The sequence below is a fragment of the Dermacentor albipictus genome, chromosome 2 (genome assembly GCF_038994185.2).
Source record: "Dermacentor albipictus isolate Rhodes 1998 colony chromosome 2, USDA_Dalb.pri_finalv2, whole genome shotgun sequence".
NCBI lineage: Eukaryota > Metazoa > Arthropoda > Arachnida > Ixodida > Ixodidae > Dermacentor > Dermacentor albipictus.
Genome location: NC_091822.1, coordinates 37,797,134 through 37,818,620, shown reverse-complemented (window position 1 = coordinate 37,818,620; position 21,487 = coordinate 37,797,134). Strand labels below are relative to the sequence as shown.

General features: G+C 45.5%; 1 protein-coding gene across 1 annotated transcript; it reads left to right on the top strand.

The window, feature by feature from the left end:
* Positions 1–10,682: 10,682 nt before the first annotated feature.
* LOC139055685 (shematrin-like protein 2) lies at positions 10,683–11,189 on the top strand. The gene is made up of 2 exons (XM_070533217.1): positions 10,683–10,794; positions 10,873–11,189. Exons 1-2 carry the CDS (start codon positions 10,683–10,685, stop codon positions 11,187–11,189), a joined length of 429 nt encoding a protein of 142 aa, XP_070389318.1.
* Positions 11,190–21,487: the final 10,298 nt, after the last annotated feature.

Genomic DNA, 21,487 nt, shown 5'->3' with positions numbered 1-21,487 from the left:
AACAAGCATGTGTCCGATTTGCGCCCAACCGATGTGTGTCCTGCAACCGATGCGTGTCCGGCGTAGGGTGATCCAACCCTACACCTCACCGCAAGAAAAGACACCATAATTTTGCTAATGTTGTAGGTTCGGTTAAACCGTCGCTTCAGGCTTACCACTATGTTTGCATGTAACCCCTGCAAGTACCAATTCCCCTGACTTAGAGCTGACTTTGTTAGCACCGTGTATGCACTTCTGTGTCCATGTCTCGCCTGCTGTGCTCGTGTTGTCATGAATTACTAACTTGCGGAAGCCCTTGACAGCTTTAATAAACAAGTGACTCATTTCAGCTGAATCTAATAGTGCATTTCAAGGGACAGACATGTTATTCGTCTTAAGTAAAAATTAAGGATTGCCAGTAAATTTTCAAGCATTAAACCACGGTATTCTTTTATTGCAGCTAAACTTGAGGTGTCGTAGACTGCAAGGGAATTTTCATGAAAACAGCAGGGTAGCAATTGGAAGAAGATAAGGGAATTCGAAAATGTCAGCATAGGTATAGTGTCTCGTTATCTCCCCTAGAGGGTTTCCAGAAGATGTCTGTCTTAAACAAATCTTTCAAACATTTCTTCTTACAGAAAATTGATCCAAATTGGTACCGTTTTTGAAAAAAAAGAAATGAAAGTGAAGCATACTTACATGGCAATTCTTACGCAATATTTTCGCGTTAACTAAAGGTCGTGAACCTTCAATGTCTACAAAAGTACTCATGTTTAAGCGCACCTTAAAAAATATACTGTGATAATTAGTGCCTACTGAGATAGCAAAAATTCGAACTATATTGTCTGTTTCGTTTTCGAGGAGGTGCATATGTGTCCTTCCATGACAAAGAAAGTGTTCACATGATATTTCTGGTGCTCATATGGTACACCTAACTTGAAACCATGTCAGCATGCCTAAGAGATCTCATTATTTATAGGAAACTAGGAACTTACCATATCAACACACTCAATCCATCCGCCTTCCGCTAAAGTTGTGCCCAAAGATATATTCACTTAACAGAGCGGGAAATACATTTAGACGTGTATTAAAGTAAACAAACTGCAATCGTTGGCAAGGTAGTGTCAGTACTCCAATCAGTGTTCTGAGTATATCCTACAGCGCCGTCTTCTTCAAATACCGGTCAAAATAATATTTAGTTAGTTAGTTAAATGGGGTTTAATGGCGCAAAAGCGGCTAAGGCTATGCTGCGCCAAGCACGAGGTGTTTTAAAATGAAGTGTATGAAGGAAAAGGCTGTGTTACTAATCTATATTTTATGTAAAAAGCCAGTGTCATCTAGAAATTTGCGTACGTCGCATAATGGGACTAGCGGATTATTAACTGAATTTAGAGCAGGGTGTAAAGGTATGTGTAGTTCATATGATTTGTGCAAAAGTGCTCGTCTGTGTGTTTCAATATGCGTACATGTCAGTAATATGTGCATAACTGTTAGTGGCTCTTGACATTTCTCGCATATTGGTGCGTCTTCTTTCGCAAATAAATAATTGTGTGTGAGGTGTGTGTGCCCAATGCGTAGTCGGCATAAACTGCTTCGATGAACCGCTCCTGATGATAACATGACTTCCACTCGCCAACTATGGGTTTAGTGAGATGTAGTTTGTTGTCGGCACAACGGTCCCATTCGCGTTGTCATTTTGCAGTTAAGGCTTTTCTAGTGGCACAGATGCTATCTTTCTATGGAAGTATTGTGTTTGTTATCTCTTTGTACGCTGCCATCAATGCACATCTATGAGCTGCTGCGTTACCCGGTATCCCAACATGGCTTGAAACCCAGCAGAAACGAATTGGCCTCCCGTATTTGTAAAGCGCCACCATGTTTAAAATGTCTCCTATCAGGAGTTCACACTCAGATTTCAGCTGTAGAACCTTTAGTGTGCTTAAAGAGTCATTGTATACAAGTGCATGTTTGTGTTTATAAATGATAATCTTTTTAACAACAACCCATATAGCGTAAACTTTGGCCGTGAAAACAGATGCGTGTTGTGGCAGTAAAATACTTGTTTCCCAAATTTCCGTTACGGCTCCCCCACCCACGTGATCTTTTGTTTTAGAGCCATCAATGTAATATTGAATGTTATTTTGATATTTGTCCGGAAGTGCGCGGAATTCTGGTATAATTTGTACGTGTGGGATGTCTCTTTTCTTTAGATGTGTTAACGTCGAATCACATAAGTGTGTGAAATCGTACCACGGGGCCTATCTGCTGTACTTTTTTGGCAACCTGGAGGATTTCGTGGTGAACGTCATAATCCCGACAGTATTGCTCATACTGCAGGACAAATGGGGTAATCATGTTCGGTTTATTCGTATAGTGTAAGCGTGAGTTGCATTGTGTGACGATGCTGTAGCATATGCGTTGCGGTGATGACTGAATTCTGAGTACGTAAGAAAAAGTGAGTAATGCTCCGCGCTGCTGTAAGAAGGGTTCATTACACTCGAAGTATAAAGTTTGAATAGGTGAAGTTCTGTAGGCACCACTTCCCAGTCGCACTCCAAGGTTATGTACTAGATCAAGTCGTTGGATGTAGGACTGTCTGGCTGAGCCGTAAACCACGGACCCGTAGTCTAAAAGGCTAAGCACAAGAGACCGGTAAACACTTAAAAGGCACGTTCGGTCGGAACCCCAGTGCTTATGAGACAAAACATTAAGGATATTTAGAGCTTTATTTGCTTTATTCATCCGTGCTTTTATGTGAGTTAGGAAGTAAAGTTTGGTGTCAAAGGTTACTCCTAAAAAGTTATGGTCTTGTTTCGCCGGCAGTATGGTGCCGTTCAATTTTAGGACTGGATCGCTGTGCAGCCCTCGTTTTTGAGAGAACGAAACAGTAAGTGTTTTCTGTGTGGAGATAGGGAAATCATTTTTGTTAGCCCATTGTGTAAGTTTATTTATTGTCATTTGAAGCTGCCACTCACAGGTTGGCAAATTTGAGGCGTGGCAAGCCACTTGGAGATCGTCTACGTAAACAGCGTGCATAAGAGACGACGGTATAATCTTATTAACTGAGTACATTTTTACTATAAACAGTGCCGCACTGAGAACACTGCATTGTGGAATGCAATTTCCCTGCATAAATGTATGAGAATATATTGTACCCAGACGCACTTGAAATGTTCTATTAGACCTAAAATCAGCTAGGCAATTCAGCATTTTACCACGGCTTCCGAGGTCAGCCAGGTCTCTTAAAATTCGATATCTCCATGTGGTATCATAGGCTTTTTCTAAATCGTAGAAAACTGCAAGACAGTGTTGTTTGTGTAAAAATGCATAAAGAATTTCAAGTTCTAGATGGACAAGATGGTCAGTAGTTGAACAACCCTTTTTATATCCACACTGGTGGGGGTCTATGAGGTTTTTTTATTCTAAAATAAATGAGAGTCTTATTTTGGTACTGCTTTCATATGATTTTGCCAAACAGCTTGTGAGGGCAATAGGTGTGTAGCTGCTTGCCGATGTTGGGGATTTAACGGCTTTTAGAAATGGAACTACTATTGCTTTCTTCCATCTTCGGGCACTATACCAGATTCCCAAATTATGTTGAAAAATTTAAGGAGAGCATCTACAGATGCCTGAGATAGATGAGCCAGCATGGCGTAGGGAATACGGTCGTGACCTGGCGCTGTGTTTTTCCCTGCAGAAGGGACTCTGTTTATTTCTTGCTGTGTATGTGTGTGTGTGGGGGGGGGGGGGGTGATTGTACGGTTCATTTGACGCACCAGTAGTGGGCAGCTTCATTTTTTCAGCAGACGGTTTGTAGTGTAAAAATTCCTCAGCCTAATTCCCTGAATTGGATACATTAGGGAAATGTTCGCCAAGTATATTTGCCTGTTCTTGTATTGTTGTTTGCGTGTCTGGACTTGTACGTAACGGTATTGTGTAAGATGACTAATCTTCCCGAAGCTTTCCAACCTGTTCCCACATGCGTTTACACGTGACTGAACGGTTTATGGAAGACATATTTCTTCGACGATGATTTTTCAGCCTGCCTTCCGATAAATCTTGCCTTGGCTTTGGCCTGTTTAAAGCATAAAACGTTGTTATAGGTGGGGTGTCTTCGTAACATACCCCAGGCCATATTTTGAAGCTTTTTTGTTTCTGTGCACTCAGGAGTCCACCAGGGGAAATTTTTTTTTGCTCACAAGGCTGGATGTTCGAGGTGTTGACTTTTCTGCCCCTGAAAGTAAAACCGCCGTGAACTTCTCATTAATTTCATTTACGCTGAGTTCATTTAAAAAGCCGTCTTCGAGTTTTGCATGTTTCATAAAAAGCGGCCAGTCGGCAAGATGTGTTTTCCAGCGACGTGGCTTAGAGTTTATGGTAGGTAATGCGGAGGATAGCTTGATAAATGCCGGCAAATGATCACTTCCATATGAAGTGTCGAGGACTTCCCACTTAAAATCTCTAAAGGCAGACGGTGAGCAGAAGGCTAAATCTAGACAGCTAACTTTGCGTGAGCTTGGTGAAAAATATGTTGGTGTACCCGAGTTTAAAAGACAAATGCTGTCAGACAAAATAAAATCTTCGATTACTTGCCCTCTTTGGTCGGTTCTATCGGTGCCGCAGAGGCTACAATGGGCATTAAAATCTCCTACTAAAATAAAAGGCTCCGGCAACTGGTGTATTAGATTTTCCAGTTGTCTAGCAGTAAAATGAGTATGGGGTGGGATGTAAAGTGAACAGATTGTGATGCTTTTATATGCTAGAACGGTGACGGCGATAGCCTCGAAAGAAGTATTCACCTGAACATTTCGTGTATGGGTCCCGCCCTAAACGAGTAGGGCGACTCCTCCTGACAAACGGCTAGAGTGTTCGCGGTCCCTTCGGACAACGGTGAAACCTTTGAGAATGTTACTATTCTTTGGACCAAGATTCGTTTCTTGGTGACACACTGCAACTGGCGAGAAAGTGTTTATAATGTCTTTAATGTCTCCTATATTGTGTATAAAACCTCTGCAATTCCAGTGTACAATGAAGGCCATGGTTGTATAATGAAAAATGTACTGAAGTTTGCGAGCTTAAAAATTAAAGGTGACAGGAGATATGGGACAGTACACGTTTTTTGGGCGGTAACCGTTCAGGTTGCCTGTCCCTTTTTCTGTATAGTTATAAGGACCTTGTCCTTCTTAGAGGGCTCAGAAGAGCGCTGTTCTTTTGGCGTCAATGATGCTGGAGTTTTGGTATCAACCTCCATTGCCTTCTCTGAGGCACTGGATGATCTAGAGCCAGGCACCGACACACGCGCCTCGGGCCTTGGCGTTCTGTTTAGTCTGGGGACCTGCGGAAAAGCTGTTTGCAGGACCGTCTTAGATGACGGTGGAGCAGCACTAGCTGCTGCCACATAAGGGGTGGATGGAGTTGCCACAGGACCACCGACTGGGACCTCTGTAGACCCCTGAGACCGATGTGGCGCTGCCCCCTGCCGCACCACATTGGCATAGCGTATTTGAGGTAAGAGTGAGAGCCTCTTCCCTGCTTCAAAAAATGAAAACTTCTCTTTTACCGTAAGAGCAAGCAGTTCCTTTTCCTTTTTCCAACTGGGACATGGTCGTGAATACGCTGGATGATCCCCTTTGCAGTTCACACAGCGTGGGGGAGCATTACAGTTTTCAGATTGGTGATCGTTGGCACTGCATTTCGTGCATGCTTCTTTGCCTCTACATGATTGTGATGCGTGGCCGAACCTCTGGCACTTAAAACACCGCCTTGGGTTCAGTATATATGGCCTGACATTTATCTTTAGCTATCCTGCGTCGAGAGAGGGGAGGATACTAGTACCAAATGTGAGGATCACAGGTTTGGTGGGGAGTTATTCGTTGCTTCTTCGGATTGTAATTCTTTGCCCTTTGATCACATTTTGTTCTTGGAACCCCTCGAGGAGTTCCTCGTCACTCAAACTGAGAAAATCTTCCTCAGGGATAACGCCCCTGCAAGTGCTTAATGAGCGGTGGGGAGAAATTGTCACTCTAATTTAACCTATACTGGCAAGTTCGGACAGCTTCTGCACTTGTTCTTTCTTCTTCAATTCAATTATAACGTCTCCGCTGGTCATTTTCGAGGCTTTGTAGTCTTTTCCAATGTTTTCTATGAGGCATTTCACCACCAAGAATGGGGATAGCTTACGCATACTTAGTGTTCCTCCACTATGCAAGATGTGGTAACGTGGAAAGTTGTCCAGGTTGGTTCGGAGAGCAAATTGAAAAGGTGCATCGGGGCGACCTCTTTTCAGAGGCCGATCTGGAAGTCGCGGGGAAGCTTCTGCCATATCATGGTTTCAAAATTCGGCTGCGGTGGTAGCCACCCACCACCGAGCCCAACAAGTGGATGCTACAGGTTCTGAGCAACCTGCACACGCCAGCTATGCACCGCCACTATAACCTAATGCATATAACTAAGACTGGATATACAACACACGGTTAACCCTTTCCGCCAGAAAATTCGGAAGTAAAAAGAAGGGAAAAGGCAGGAAAGATGAAAAGGCTAGAGAGAAAGACGAAGATTAAACACGAGGACAGGAAAAGGCACCTGCCGATTTCCTCCAGGTGGGTCAGTCTGGAGGTGCCGTTTATGTGAAGCCGAGGCCGAAGAGCTGCGTTGCCTCTGCCGGGAGGGCCTTAAAGGTCCAATCACCCGGCATCGGCTCAACCCCCAGGATATCCCTTTCCCGAGACACAGCTAAGCCGCGCGCGGCTACACGCGGGAGGGTCGAGCCCTCGTGTGCTCGGGTACGTTGTGTCGCAACACACCAAACGCCTGCTTACGCAGGCGCCCCTGCGGGGAGTGAAAAGAATGTACAGACAGTCCAACTGGGTAACCTTGTCTCAGCGAAAAATGTAGCCTTCATTTGCGATAACTAAATTAGGTGGCAGAGGTGAGCTTGTCATAAAAAGGAACAAACTGTTGCTAGCATCAATAGCAAATGTGAATGTATAACTGTTCATTATACCGTAATCCGAAACATTGTACAATGGCACTTATTTGTTTTGACAAGCAGCCATTAGTCATATTCAAACCGCAATAAGTATTTACTTAAGTGGTTCGAGCAAATATATGACTCTGCTTATTGAAGATTCAAAGTGTACAAATTTAATATTTTTGCCTCACGCTGTTGCACCTACTTATTTGCAGAATATACCTGCAGCACGTCTGAAACAAATGACGCGAAGGTCAAGGCCAGCCTGGTGACCATGCTTGCCAAGGGAAAGAAGTAGGAAATATGTAAATAGTCCCTTTTAATTATAGCATAAGATATGCGTTTTAATAATTTCATATAATATATCCTGAAATAAAAAGTTATTTCAATATCGGTGCACTTGCTTTCTTTTTCGCACTGCATGATTCTGCACTAGTGGAATTGCTTCAAATATTTCTGTTTATGCAAATATGACAGTGTCCAGGAGCGTTATTATTATTGTCTGCCGAAATATAGTTGACAAAATGTGGTCTATATATGTAATAAATGTATCCGAAGATCCAGCTATTTTAGGCCAAGCTGATCAATAAAAATAAAATACTGAACAAACCCGCTGCAAGATACACTACTAAAAAAAGGGAGAGGTATTGTGCACTTGATATCACCCCCACTGCTCTCTGCGCATGCGCCGCGTTGTAATCTAAGGCAATATTATCCTATTTGAGGGTCTACGAAACGCAGGCCTCATCTCCCTCGTGGTCTAGTAGTTAGGATATCTGGCTCTCTCCCAGGCGGCCGGGGTTCAAATCTTGTTGTTGCAGTCTTTTTTTTTTGTTTCTTCAGCTTTTTTACTATTATTGATATTTTACTTAGTACGCATCGACGGGGTGCTAAGTTAGGTTAGGCCGACGGTGCGCGAAACAGACGATCTTGCCCTTCTCCTCCCTTCCGTCGCTATAGCAACGCGGTGCAAGCCCAATTAGCAGTGGGCGTGAGATCAAGTGCAAATGCCCTCTCTGAGGGCATTACAGCTGAGACCTCTGACAGCCGAACTCCATAGGCCTTAAAATGGAATTTTATTGCAGTGTCTGTTTTAAATGTTATTTTTCGTTCAATAACTTTGCTAAATTTATATCAGATCGACACCCTGACAGCCGCCGATAAAGATTGTCGGGCTAAAGTGTATAGATTAGCTATAGAATGGTCTACAGGAACTGTCTATAGGCCATCTGTAGATCATAACCTACAAAAAAAGCTAGCCCACAAGTCCATAGAAAGGCTGTAGACCGGTCTATAGGAACAGCCTATAGATAGTGTATAGACATTTTATAGACTTCAGTATACAAAACTGCAACTATGTAAGCCTGTACAATTTCGTCTGCAGACATTCTGCAGGCACTTATCTACAAAAGTCAATATCCATTAATCTATCGGCCAGCTATAGCGAGTCAATATAGTCATACATATTGTGGACTACTCTACAAGAAAGTGTAGGACCGTGCGTTCTAGGACTGTCTATAGACTAGTTTAATTAGCTGTTATACGAAGTATGCTGACTTCACAGACACAAGTCTATAAACTTGATATATACTTTCTGCAAATGTTTTCGTTGGGGACGTCACGCGCGCGCCTCGACGGAGCAGAGTGGGCGAAAGGGAACACCCGCTGGCAGCCGTAGCGCGCCAGATATTGCATAAGGGAAGAGGGCCATCTCGGGCCGTTTGGGCATTCATTGCCGAGATCGTCCACGCAAACCAATGTTTCAAAGTACTTTAGTATGTATAGGGCTCATAGCAGGATGACGAACGAGATTGTCGAGGCCTATGAAATGGCAAAATTAGCGGAAAGGTACGTGAGCATTCCATCACTGTTGCTATCTTAAAATGAGGTACGATTTCTCAGTTTGTCGTTGTAACTATTGCAGTGTATGTTTTTACTATGCCTTGGACACGTGTATGGTTCATCGACATGCACCACTGAATGTTCTTTTTCACTGTCTCATTTGTTTCCGCTCGTATAGTGACCATTTATCGATGCGTGCGAAAATAAAATATTTAGTTGAAAGTAGCGCTGTCTCTGTGTGTCTGTTTCTTTCTACGTCCAAATTAAGTCGCGCTTACACTCTAACATGGATTAAAACCAACTAGCCCACGCGACGTGTTTTAACCAATAACTTTTACCGCATTTCTGCCTAAACTTACGGGATCAGTGTTGAAATCTGTTGTGCAAATAATGTAGCCTCTTCAAGTAAACCATCTTGGGATGGGGAATCGCATTAATTCCCAAAAGTGGTTTGTACGAAAAGTTGGTTGACGCAAACTAAAACAAAAATTCAAGCAAGTCCACAACAAAATAAAGCACGATATAAAGTGTAAGATAACTCAAGCCACCGCATGTGAAATACTACTGCTGTGAAGCCACGTTTACAAAAATAAATTGGTTTAATAACGCGCTCATTAACAATCTTGGAAATATTTTATACGATGGACAAATTACTGGCAACTTTTCTAACCGCAGCGGTCTGAATGTGGAATTGACTTACTTTGCGTTAGACGAACTCCATTTACCTGAATTCCAGAATTGGCTTTGCAATGCACCGAATTACTGCGCTTCCGAGCACATAGATCGCCAACTGCCACCATTTTGCGGCGAGTCTCTATCCAACCTACTTGTTGTTAGTACTGTTGCTCTCCTAGATTTCGTAATGTTCACGTGCAACGCACTGCAAGGCATCACGCGTACCCGACGTTCCGTCTTCGGCCAAATATAGCACTGCCGCCAACGGACGTGCCGCTCCGTTTCCTCGCGGTTCCAAGGAAGAGACGGCTCAGACACGAGGCACAGTGGTTTGCTTCATCAGCCAACGCGGTAGCCTGCGCATCTTTTGTTTCCGTGTCTAGATTATACAGAATTGTGGAAGAATTCCGAGAATTTCGTGAAATGCGATAGAACGGCAGACAAACGTACCTGCCTTAGCGTCCCTTTAGGCCCCGGGCAGTGGCCACAGGCGGTGCAGTCGCTTAGATCGTGACCGTTTGAATGTGGCGAGGGTGCCAGCAGCGTTGCCTTTGAGTAAATATAAGCGATTTCAAACGCGTGGGTCAGTCATCCGCTCTCAACAAGCTGCAGCCACAGCCATGAACTCCCTGGTGAGTAAGCTGAATAATTTAGGTGTGCTTTATTTACGAGAAAGGGAGGTAAATATGTGAAAATTCGGATTTTATTACAATGGACTTGAACGTACCTAAGACACTAAGGAGCGCTAGTATACGTGTTTATGTACAAGTCAGATGAACACTGACAAATAGATGCCCGACGGTATAACATACCGACAAACTTCTAACGCTGCCTAAATAGCTAAATTATTTTGAAAGAAATCGTAGTACCCAAGCTGATTGCAAAATTTTGTGGTGGGCGTAAGAAACTATTTAAAGGCTTAAAAATAGTCACACGCACTTTGCTGCAAAAGAGACTGCTTTCTAGAAAGAGCATGCCCATTCAATATAACAATGCCAATTTTGTGCATTTAGGTCGTTGGTCCACAGACCATGGTAATGTGTAATACCTTTGTATTATTGTCCAGTGTGTTTGCCTATTCCTTAGCGTATTTTTCTGCTTAGCCATTCACTTGCGTATTTTTTAGCTTGAAAATTACAGCCAGCTGATGTTCCGAATAAATATCTCGTACCATAATATGCCTCGCTAGAACAACAAATAATACTTCATGAACCCTATGCAGTGCCATGTCGTCGCCCTTTGCGCCATTGTGGCTTCTGTGACTGCGGGTGGACTTGGGGGCTACGATCTTGGAGGCCTTGGCTACGGAGGATATCGACTCGGCTACGGTAGAGGCCTTGGCTACGGTGGAGGCTCAGGCTACGGTGGAGGCCTAGGCTACGGGGGAGGCCTTGGCCTTGGTGGAGGGCTTGGTTACGGAGGTCGCTACGGCGTCAGCGGTGTGGGCGTCGGCAGCAGCGTCGCCCTTTTGAGCGGGGGACCCGCATTCGCCAAGGTTGTGGCAGGGCCTGCTTTCGTCGTGAGGTCTGTGCATCACGTGAACAAGGTTAGCGGAGGAGGAGCCCTTCTCGCTCACTCTGGTCTCGGCAGTGGATACGGAAGAGGCGTCGGCTACGGTGGAGGTTACGGTGGAGGATACGGTGGAGGATACGGTGGAGGATACGGTGGAGGTTACGGAGGATACGGCTACGGCGGCTATGGCGGCTACGGCTACAAGGGCTAAATGTGAATCTTAACTGTGCATTGCTGTGCTATTCACTTCATTTCGTACAGGTTTGGCTGCGTCATCGAGTTCCTCTTCGTTACCTAATAAAATGACTCCACGCGTGCGACATCCCAGAGATAAGTTTTGTGTGAAATATTTTGATCGGAAACATGTCATCTGGCGCGATACAGTGCTTCCTTTATGCCAAAAATAAAAGGAAAATAAAAAGTGAATCCTTGCAAGCCAATCGTTGCATGATTACTGATTAAATATTGCGTTGGCTTTCGACGCTGCGTCCACAATCGTTCCAGTCAATGGTAAAGTGTCTAAGGCCGCGGCTGGGAAACGTTTGCATTCTGCAGTTCTTCGAACAGCACGAATAGCCCGACTGCTGCAGAGAACTCATTCAAATTTTCTTAATGCATGAACTTACATGTCCCTGATTTATGGACATTCTCCTTCGGAACTTCACAAGAACGCGCAAGTGTAACTCAATGGGAAAATGTTTTTCCAAATTATATTTCAGAATATCTGCCGAGGGTCAAAATGCTTCAACTGACTACAAGAAGAGGGTAGCGCCTTCTAACAACAGATGCATTGTGGCACTTAGTCGGAATATTTCTGGTGCGTTAAAGCAATTAAAGCAGGTCAGACAGGGGAGGTGAAGTCCCACGACAGGAGGAAATCGTCTTGCACCCTCCCGGCAGAGGGCACATTCACTAGAAGAAGCGCCAAACTTAAAGGATAAAGCGATTTAATACAGTTGGCATTGAGACGGTAATGGTAGAGGGAGTGTTATGCAGCCTGTTAGCACGCGCACGTTCTTGAGAAGCAGCCGAGATGGTAGCGAGTGGTTATGCGTGTGATGTCTTGAGAATCTCGGCTATAGTTGCATTGGCGTGTGCGCTCTGTGTATCTCTGTGTATGTGTGTACGTGTATATGCGTTTGAATGCGCGCGAGTGCGTGTATGTGTGTGTGAGCGTTCGCGGCGTATGTGCATGCCTGCGTGTGCGTGCGCGTGTGCACGCGCTTGCGGTACATGCGTGGGCGCGTGCCAACGTGTTTTCGAGTTTCAGCATGCACGATTGCGAAGAAATGTGTGCATGTTTGTTTGCGCATGGATGCCTGTGCGCGCGTATAGTGTGCGTGCGTGTGTGTGTGACGCATGGAGAGAGAGTACGTGCGTGTGATGGAGAGTGCGTTTGTGTGCGAGGGAGACAGGGAGAGCGTGTGTATGCGCGATGGAGAGCGATAGTGTGCGTGTGCGTGCGTGCGTGCGAGGGGAGAGTGTGTGCGCGTGCTAGTGCCTGCGTATTTGCATATGCTTGCACGTGAGTGCATGTATGCGTGTGTGAGCATTCGCGGCTTGTGCACATGCCTGCATCTGCGTGTTAGTGCATGTGCGTGTGCGCTTGCTTACGTGCTTGCGGCACATGCATGGCGGCGTGAGAATGTGTATGTGTGTGACCGTGCGTGTTCGTGTTTCAGCAGCCTGCGGACAGAAGTGTACGTGTTTGTGTGCACATGAATATCTGTGCGTGGGATGCAGAAAGCGTCTGAGTGCGTGTGAGGAAGAGAGTGTGTGCTGGTGCGAAGGAGAGAAAGTGCGTGTGTGTGCGCACTTTCTCTGTGCGCACACACACACTGTGAATAAAAACAATGTGAATAAAAATCGACAGTCATCTGGCCGCAAGGAACATGCTTACAGAGGCGTGCCATTAACGACAATAGAGAGTTTTAGTACTGCGTCATGACGATACGCACGCAGCCCGCAAGAGCTTTGCGTATTGTAGGCACGCGTGTCGCTTCAGGGCTTTTAGTACTGCGAAATGCCTACGTACGTGAGAGAGCGGGCGTTTGCTTACGCCACGTACGCAATACTCAAATAGACAGTAGGCAGTTTTAGTTACACGTCGAGGCTTCACGTACGCAAACGTGAAAAGCCTACGCACCTTACGTGCACGCCATCTGAAGCGCTTTTAACTACACGTACGCGACGCACGCAAAGTGGGACCCCGTAGCTACATCTATCGGGAAATGTGAACACGGCGGTAGCCAATTCAAACACGTCACCATGTTTCGATGCGAGCCGTCTGCGCGCGCGCGGCCCGCTATCGCTTGTTCGTGATCTCGCGGAACTCCCACCCGAAGCTGTCTACGTGCGCAAGAGACGCGCGCAAAGAATTGAATCTCACGTACGTCCGTGAGATCAGCGCGCGGCCGCTACGTTCTACGCATGCGCACTGCTTACACGAGAAGCTATACGTACGCAAAACCTCCACGTACGTGTAACTAAAACCATCTGATATCTCAAAAGGCTGGAAGCGGTCAGGTCGATGTTACTCACGAACTTTTTTTGCGTCAGTTAGGCTTTCATAGAGCGCTCTATTGCAAAATATTTGTTCTTAGCTCATACAGGAGCATGTTTAATAAATATATAATTCCTGAACTACACAATGTTGAAGACAGGCTCCTAATTACTCATTTGTTTCAGCCACCCAAGGTCAATTATTTAAAAGATAATTAACATACCTTCGTGAATTACGCGCACAACTGCTCAACTTGCTCCGTATCCGGAGGTTACCATCTGATATTAGATTTGGCGGACGATCCTACGGCTGTCAAGCAGGGGTAGGAGTCATCGGACTACCTCGTCGCTGCCACCTTTTGAAGGAGTCGAAGGTCGTAGAGATGAATTCGGCGAACAGGATTTATTTACATATTAACATATTTTAAGACAAGACATACTTCGGCAGTCTAGCGCAACTCCCATATGGAGCCCGCAAGATTAACATTCAGCAAACAGCATTTGAGCACACAGCTCACTACTACATTTTGAACATAACACCGAGCACTCAGCTCCCAACGACGAGCACGACGTGCACGACACGAGCACGACACGAGCCCGATCTAGCAGCCGGCAAACGCTGCTTATAAGCCTCCGCTTGACGTCATCGTTCGGCGTGGACGGAGCACGAGTGGTCGGGAATGTTCGTCCAATCATTGTAAACTTGCCAGCGCCCCGCCGTTTGGCCCACACACACTAATGCACACAAGTTCGAGCCCACACACAAAGGCTCCGGAGTCGACGTCAGAAGGCTTTGTAGAACTCTCGGTACAGCATAGCTCACGGTGTCGTCGACCGAGGGCCTCGTAGAACTGTGCGCCGTCCCGGGTGGCGCGGCGGCGTACCACGTTCCAGAGCTGACCGCGCGCCACGTGGTAGCCGGTCATTCGCAGTTCTCGGAAGGCGCCTCGTCTGGGGGGGCTTGGAACACGAGCAGCGGGCTGAAAGCTGGCACGTTGCCACCCCGTACGGCCATTCCTAACACTGAACACTGGAATGATAACAATTATATCAACAATATTTGCATTCATCTATTTCTTAAAACCTGGTGCCGTGAGAAAAGACCGCCTCTATATTGATAGTGCAGCAGGCATGTAATAAAGCAGGTGCGAATTCTTCGACATGTTTTCTTTACGCAATTGAAGTTGATGAACTTTGAACACATGCACGCCACCATGCACCTCTGTCTCTACAATGTATTCTTCTACATTGTACAAAAAGGCCTCAGCGCCACGGTACATCACAAAAGGTGTGCAGGAGCAATTATCTTCTTTCCATAATAGATTTCTGGGCGTTCGGGGCATCAGGCTTGATTTACTGGAGTCATCAGGAATGAAAAGAGCACATATCTAGAGGCCCAAGCAGGTAGACTACTTCCGCCACTGAGTCGGCGTAAGATAAGATAGATAAGATAGATAAGATAGATAAATAGATAAATAGATAAGATAGATAAGATAGATAAAATAGATAAAATAGATAAGATAGATAAGATAGATAAATAGATAAGATAGATAAGATAGATAAATAGATAAGATAAATAGATAGATAGATAGATAGATAGATAGATAGATAGATAGATAGATAGATAGATAGATAGATAGATAGATAGATAGATAGATAGATAGATAGATAGATAGATAGATAGATAGGTTCGAAATTGTTGAAGTATAGGAAAATAATGATATTTACCTTAATAACAACTGCCTGAGGGAAAGCATTGGATAATTTTTTTTTCGTAGTTCGTAATGGATGGGGCAGTGCGGACACGATGAGTGCTCTGCTGCAAATGGATTGATTGTATAAGGTGAATTATAATAAATCCTTCGGTTTTACGAGCAAAAACGACAATATAGTTATGAGGCACGTCGTAGTGGCAGGCTCCAGATTAATTTTGACCACCTGGGTGTTCTTTCAACTTCCGTACAAGGCACTGTACGCTAGACTTCTTGGATTTCGTCGCCGTGGAAATGCGGCCGTCTCACCTGGCATTCGAACCCACACCCTCGGGCTTAGCGGCGCAACGCCAAAGCCATTGCTTTAGTGGCTAGAACTGGGAGGCGTGAAAACCGGCCTCTCCAAGCTTGTCGGGATGCGCGATCACTTCAAAGTGGCACTGTCACCGGTCAAGGGGAGTGGGGGGAGAGGACTGGAAAACAGCGAATTAGGGTTGGATTTATTTTGTATGAGTAATTGACAAATCGCGCAATAGAAGGTCCCCGGACTGATGTGTTATAACGACATTCTGCCACTAGTGGACAATGCATGTGATTTATACACTTGCGAATATTTGTGGCAACGCAGTGAAAAACTTAGGCCTTAAAGGGAAGCTGAAAGGCTTTCCAGACAAAGTGAGTGAAGAGCTGTACGCCATGGTTTTCAACCTTCCGAATTCGAATATCGATCAAAATTCAGCGAAAGAAAGCGCAAACAGATTTTATTTTGGCGAAAAGTGCAGCAGCATACTCGGGGCAGCTCGCGCTCCTCGTTTCAGCCTGTGATTGGTAGGGCGCCTCGTGACGTCAACAATGGTGTTCGTCCGGACCGGACATTGCCGCTAGATATAAAGCACGGTGCAAGGGAGTTTGGTGCTGTTTTGCTGAGACGGTAATGGAAAATTTCGAGAGCTTGCATTTCTATGAAGAGTTCGGCATTAAGTCCAAACCGCATTAGAACGATTTTGCGCGCCACGGCGACGGGCGACGGCTTCGAGCGACAAAACGGGCCGTCGCTTCAAGAGATCGCTCGGTCTTGTCGATGGATCGCTCGTTTCTAGAAACCTACATTTCATCGCTCGTCGCCCGGGAGTGCTATGAGCGACTAGCCAATAGCGCGAAGCCGGAACTAGATGTACATAACTCAAATACTACTGATTGTGGCACGGAACGAGCAAACAATTTAATTTTACACGTACAAGAATAAAAACCTAGTGCAAGACCTTCAGAAATATTTATGCTGCTTTTTACAGTGAAATACATCAACTTAAAACAATAAAGCACGCGTCACGCTAGTTTCGGCGCGTATATTGCTGCCCTCAAACCGGGAAATCATCGCTCAAAGCCGTCGCTAGCGTGGAGTTCCGCTTGTGGGCGACGAGTGAATGCGACAGCCATCTCCATCGCCTCGCTTGTCGCTGTCGCGTGCAAGATCGCTTGTACTTTACTGCGAAAGTTACTTTACGCTTGTACTTTTGCGAAAGAAGAGCCGCCTTCCCCAAGAAGCAAAAAAAAAATGCTGGTGCAAGCAGTGCTTTCGACGCGAACGAAGGCGAAGTGTTAGCATCTCCTCGTGTTGGAAGTGTTCTTCCAACACGAGGAGATGCTAACACTTCGCTAACACGAGCAGAAGCTGCACTCAGCGATGGAGCGAGTTCGTTTCTGGGCAAACAACTGTAGCGTTATGTTCGTGCATTGCTCTCCGTAAAACATTTGTCGGAATTTGTCGGCATTTGCCATTTGTGACCATATTGACATGGGTGACGCACTCCCTATTCCCAGGCGACCATACCGTTGGTGCTTGCACGAATGACAGGTCATTCAAACGAAGGTCGAGAGGATTCTCTCTCGATAAATAGGTCAACCATCATCCACTCTTTGGGCGTCCCCTGTCGTCCTAGTTAAAAAGAACGCCAGCTGGTGCTTCTGCGTGGATTACCGGTACCTCAGTAAGATAACCACGTTTATAATCTACCACGCGTTGAAGACGCCATCGACGGCCTCCACGGTGCGCAGTACTTTTCTTCCATCGATCTTGGTTCCGGTTACTGGCATACAGGGTCGACAACTTGGACTGAGGGAAAACCGTATTTGTAACACTTGATGGCATATACAAGTTGAAATTTGTGCCATTCGGCTTATGTAACGCTTCATCTACTTTTAAATGGATGATGGAAACACTCCTTCATAACCTCAAGTCGTCCATCTGCATTTGTTACTCAGATGACGCCGTCGTTTTTGCTCCTACATTAGCGACGCACCCGGAGTGTTCTCGCGCGTTCTTTCTGCTTTTACCAATGCTGGCCTTCAAATTAATTCGTGTAGATGTCACTTCAGACGCCGCTAAATTACTGTCCTCCGCCATATTGTTGATTCACCGGTGTGTGCCGACACCCGGACAAAGCTCGTGCCGCACAAAAGTTTCCCATGTCAACATGTGCTAATGATGTCCGGAGCTTCGTGAGCCTATTCTCGTACTTCCACCGCTTCATGCTCAATTTTGTGGAGGTCACTCGCCCTCAGCTCTTCCGAAGGCAGACGCTTCATTTTCTCGGGGAACTGAACAAGCAACTGTCTTCTCGAAGCTTATCTCTCTTCTTACATCTCTAATCCTTCTTGCGCACTTTGACTGCTCCAAGAGAAGTCTGCACTGATGCCAGTGGTGATGGAATCGGTGCCATTTTTTTCCAAAATCAACAACAGCATGACCACGTCATTGCCTACGCCAACCGTCTGCTTTCTCCAGCTGAGCGGAATTATTTCATTAATGAACGTGAGTGCCTCGCACTTCTATAGGCAGTGGCAAAATTTAGTCCTTACCTATGTGGTCGGCCCTTAACATTCAACTGCCGACCAGCATGCGCTCGCCTGACTTTCGTTCCTCAAAAACCCTACCGATCGCTTAGGTCACTGGCCGCAACGCTACAGGAATACTCGTACACGGTTGCTTGCAAGTCCGACCATTTATACCAAGATGCCGACTGCTTGTACCACCACCAAGACGACGTTCGCGTGAACTATGCTCCTGCTCTGTTATATCGCTACTGCTTAGCTGACCTCGCTACCGAACAGCGCCGAGATCCAAGCATACGCGGTATCATGAAAAAGTTCACATCTAGGTCATATGATATTTCTCTTGGCATGTTCCTACTCAAGGACGTCACTTTATATTGGCGAAGCATGTACCTCAGTGGATCTGAAATGTTGCTGGTCCATTTCCGGCATGTTCGCACCACTATTCTGTCCAAGCTGCACGATCTACCAACTTTTGGTCACCTCGGGGAATCAGTACGTACGACCATGTCCAGCGACTATTCTTTCCGGCTGCTCTGTACCGATCTGTCCGCTGCTACGTCGCTTCTTGTGAGTTATGTCAACGCCAGAAGAAGTCATCTGTGGTCACTGCTGTTTTACTCCTACCTCTTGGCGTTCCTACCGAACCCTTCTTTCACGTTGGTGCAGACCTCTTGGCACTTTTCCCGACATCTGACTGATGCAACATGTGGATTGCCGTCTCAACAGACTATACAACTTGGTTCGCGTTCACCAGAGCCCTTCCAACAGACGCAACCTACTTCCTGTTGCACAACGCCATGGTTCAAGACGGCGCTCCTCGTTAACTTCTTACCTCGTCAACTTCTCGTCAACTTCTTACCGACAGGGGTCGCTCCTTCCTGTTTACAGTTGTCGCCGACTTCCTCGGTTCTTATTCTACCAAGCACAAATGTACTAATGCATGCCTTCCGCAGACAAACGGTCTTACGGAGCGGCTTAATCAAACAATAACAGATACGCTCTTCGTGTAGGTTACTGATGACCATCATGACTGGGATACTGCTCTGCCGTTTGACATATTCGCGTACAATTCATCACGCCACGACACTGCACGTTAATCGCAATTTTATTTGTTGTGCGGCCGAGATCCAGTATTGATATTTAATACAATACTGCCTACCGCACAAGAGTCCGTGTCTCGATATACAAGCGATGTCATTGCTCGAGCCCAAGGAACGCGCCAAGTTGCTCTCCGTCGCCTTTGTGCTTCTCAGAACAAGCGGAAAGTATATGTGGCAGTAGTCACCGGGATGCCGACTATATTCACGGGGAACTTGCCCCTCTGTGATCTCTCAACCGCCGTTTCCGACTGTCGGAAAAACTGATGTCCCGCTACCTGGCCCTTACCGGGTCCTCTGTCATGTAACCAACGTAACCTATGATATGTCTCCGGTCGCACCTATTACTCGCAGCATCCAGATTTCCCATCACGTCGTTCAGGTCAGCCGCCTAAAACGCTACCAGTCCTTTTCTGCCATAAATGAAGCGGGACAGTGCTACCACGCCAAGTGGAAATATGTTGAGCACCTCTGCACAAAGCTGAGGAAGATGAGCATGAACTTCGGTCTGAAGAAGTGAACGCTTCAATGACTAGCCTGCTGTAGGCTTGCCTTTGTAAATTACTGTAAGTTACTGTGCATTCTGTAAATAAAAAAAATATGGAGTTTTACGTGGCAAGACCACAATCAGATTATGAGACACGGTATATAGGGGGAATCTGGAAAATTTCGACCACTTGGCATCTTTAACGTACACCCAAATGTAAGTACACATGTGTCTTCGCATTTCGCCCACATCGATGTGCGGCCGCCATAATGTAAATAAGCTAACCATCTTCCTTCTTCTCTAAGAAAAAAAGCTACTCTAAACGAAACTTAACAGGCAGCTTCAGCTCCTACATGCGAAATGAGCGATCATTTCTTGTGACAACCACTGCACCGCAATTCATGAGTTATGTTGAACTTAAAAGAAACAGTTAAATGAGATTTCAGAAAGCGATTCCTTATTTAGCTTCCACTTCTGTAATTCTAAAAGAAATGCGAAATTTCAAGAAACAATACTTCGAGTTACGACTCTGTATTTCAGCAACTATAAACGATATCGGAATTCTGTAAGCTGCACCTAATATTTCATTTAATTCGGACAAAAATTATATATCAAAATACACCATGAAATACACCACTAACTGCTGAAGATGGCATTTGCAAAATATTTACAAGCATTGTAATAACTTCACATAAGTTATAAATTCATACATTGAATTTATCCGATTGAGATGCTCCAAGGGATGCAGCTTATACGGATGCGATATTAGTTTTTGATGCGAACTAACGGATTTGTAAACTTTGTACTTCGATTATTTTTTTTTCAGATTTACCAATTTCCGATAATTCTTGTGAATAATGCCATGGCCTAATTCAAAATTATTATTGCAGCGACCGCTGTGATCTAACCTTCTCTCTTGAATGCAACAATTCTCATTCAGATCGGCTGGACGATTTTCTCAAAAAATCATTTATGCGTTTTCATCTATTTGACCAGCCGGCATCGAAAAAGGACACGAGCTAAAGCTTGCTCTTATTGCATTGCGCCTGTTTTATAGGAAACCCACGAAACAAAACGCTGACTACACGGAAGCCCGGGGTCATAGTGGTGCACAAATAATAAGAAAAAAACAACGATGAAAGGAAACCCAGCGGAAGCTTTGCGGGAGCCGTTATTTCGACCAGACATCTCACCCGGAATGCTGACGAGCTGTCTGGCAAGGTGTCTAGCAAAATCGTCGATTCATTGCAAGTCGAGCAAGTAGCAGCTTGTCTTCAAGATAAGGCTGATACATAAGCGCGGCCGTTTCCAAGTGCCGAGGTGAAGCAACATACTCAGGATATGCTTCTTTTTATTATGTTTTCTTTAATAATATTTGGGGTTTTACGTGCCAAAACCACTTTCTGATTATGAGGCACGCCGTAGTGGAGGACTCCGGAAATTTTGACCACCTGGGGTTCTTTAACGTGCACCTAAATCTAAGCACACGGGTGTTTTCGCATTTCGCCCCCATCGAAATGCGGCCGCCGTGGCCGGGATTCGATCCCGCGACCTCGTGCTCAGCAGCCCAACACCATAGCCACTGAGCAACCACGGCGGGTTTATGTTTTCTTTAGTTGTGCGTCATGGCAGATGTCAAGGCGTGAATTTCCAATCTTTATGGTCGAGACGCCGCGTGGTGGCGAAAAAAAAGAAACTAAACGCATATACAGAATTCCTGGGTATGAGTCGATGCTATATAACTTGGACACTGGGTGCATCGAACTATTCGGCAGCAGCGGTGGCACAACCAGCACACGTCTGTTTGCAACTCTGCTCTTTCGCAGGTTGGTAGTTCACACAAACGCTTCTTTATTTAAATCGTGTAGGGGGAGGG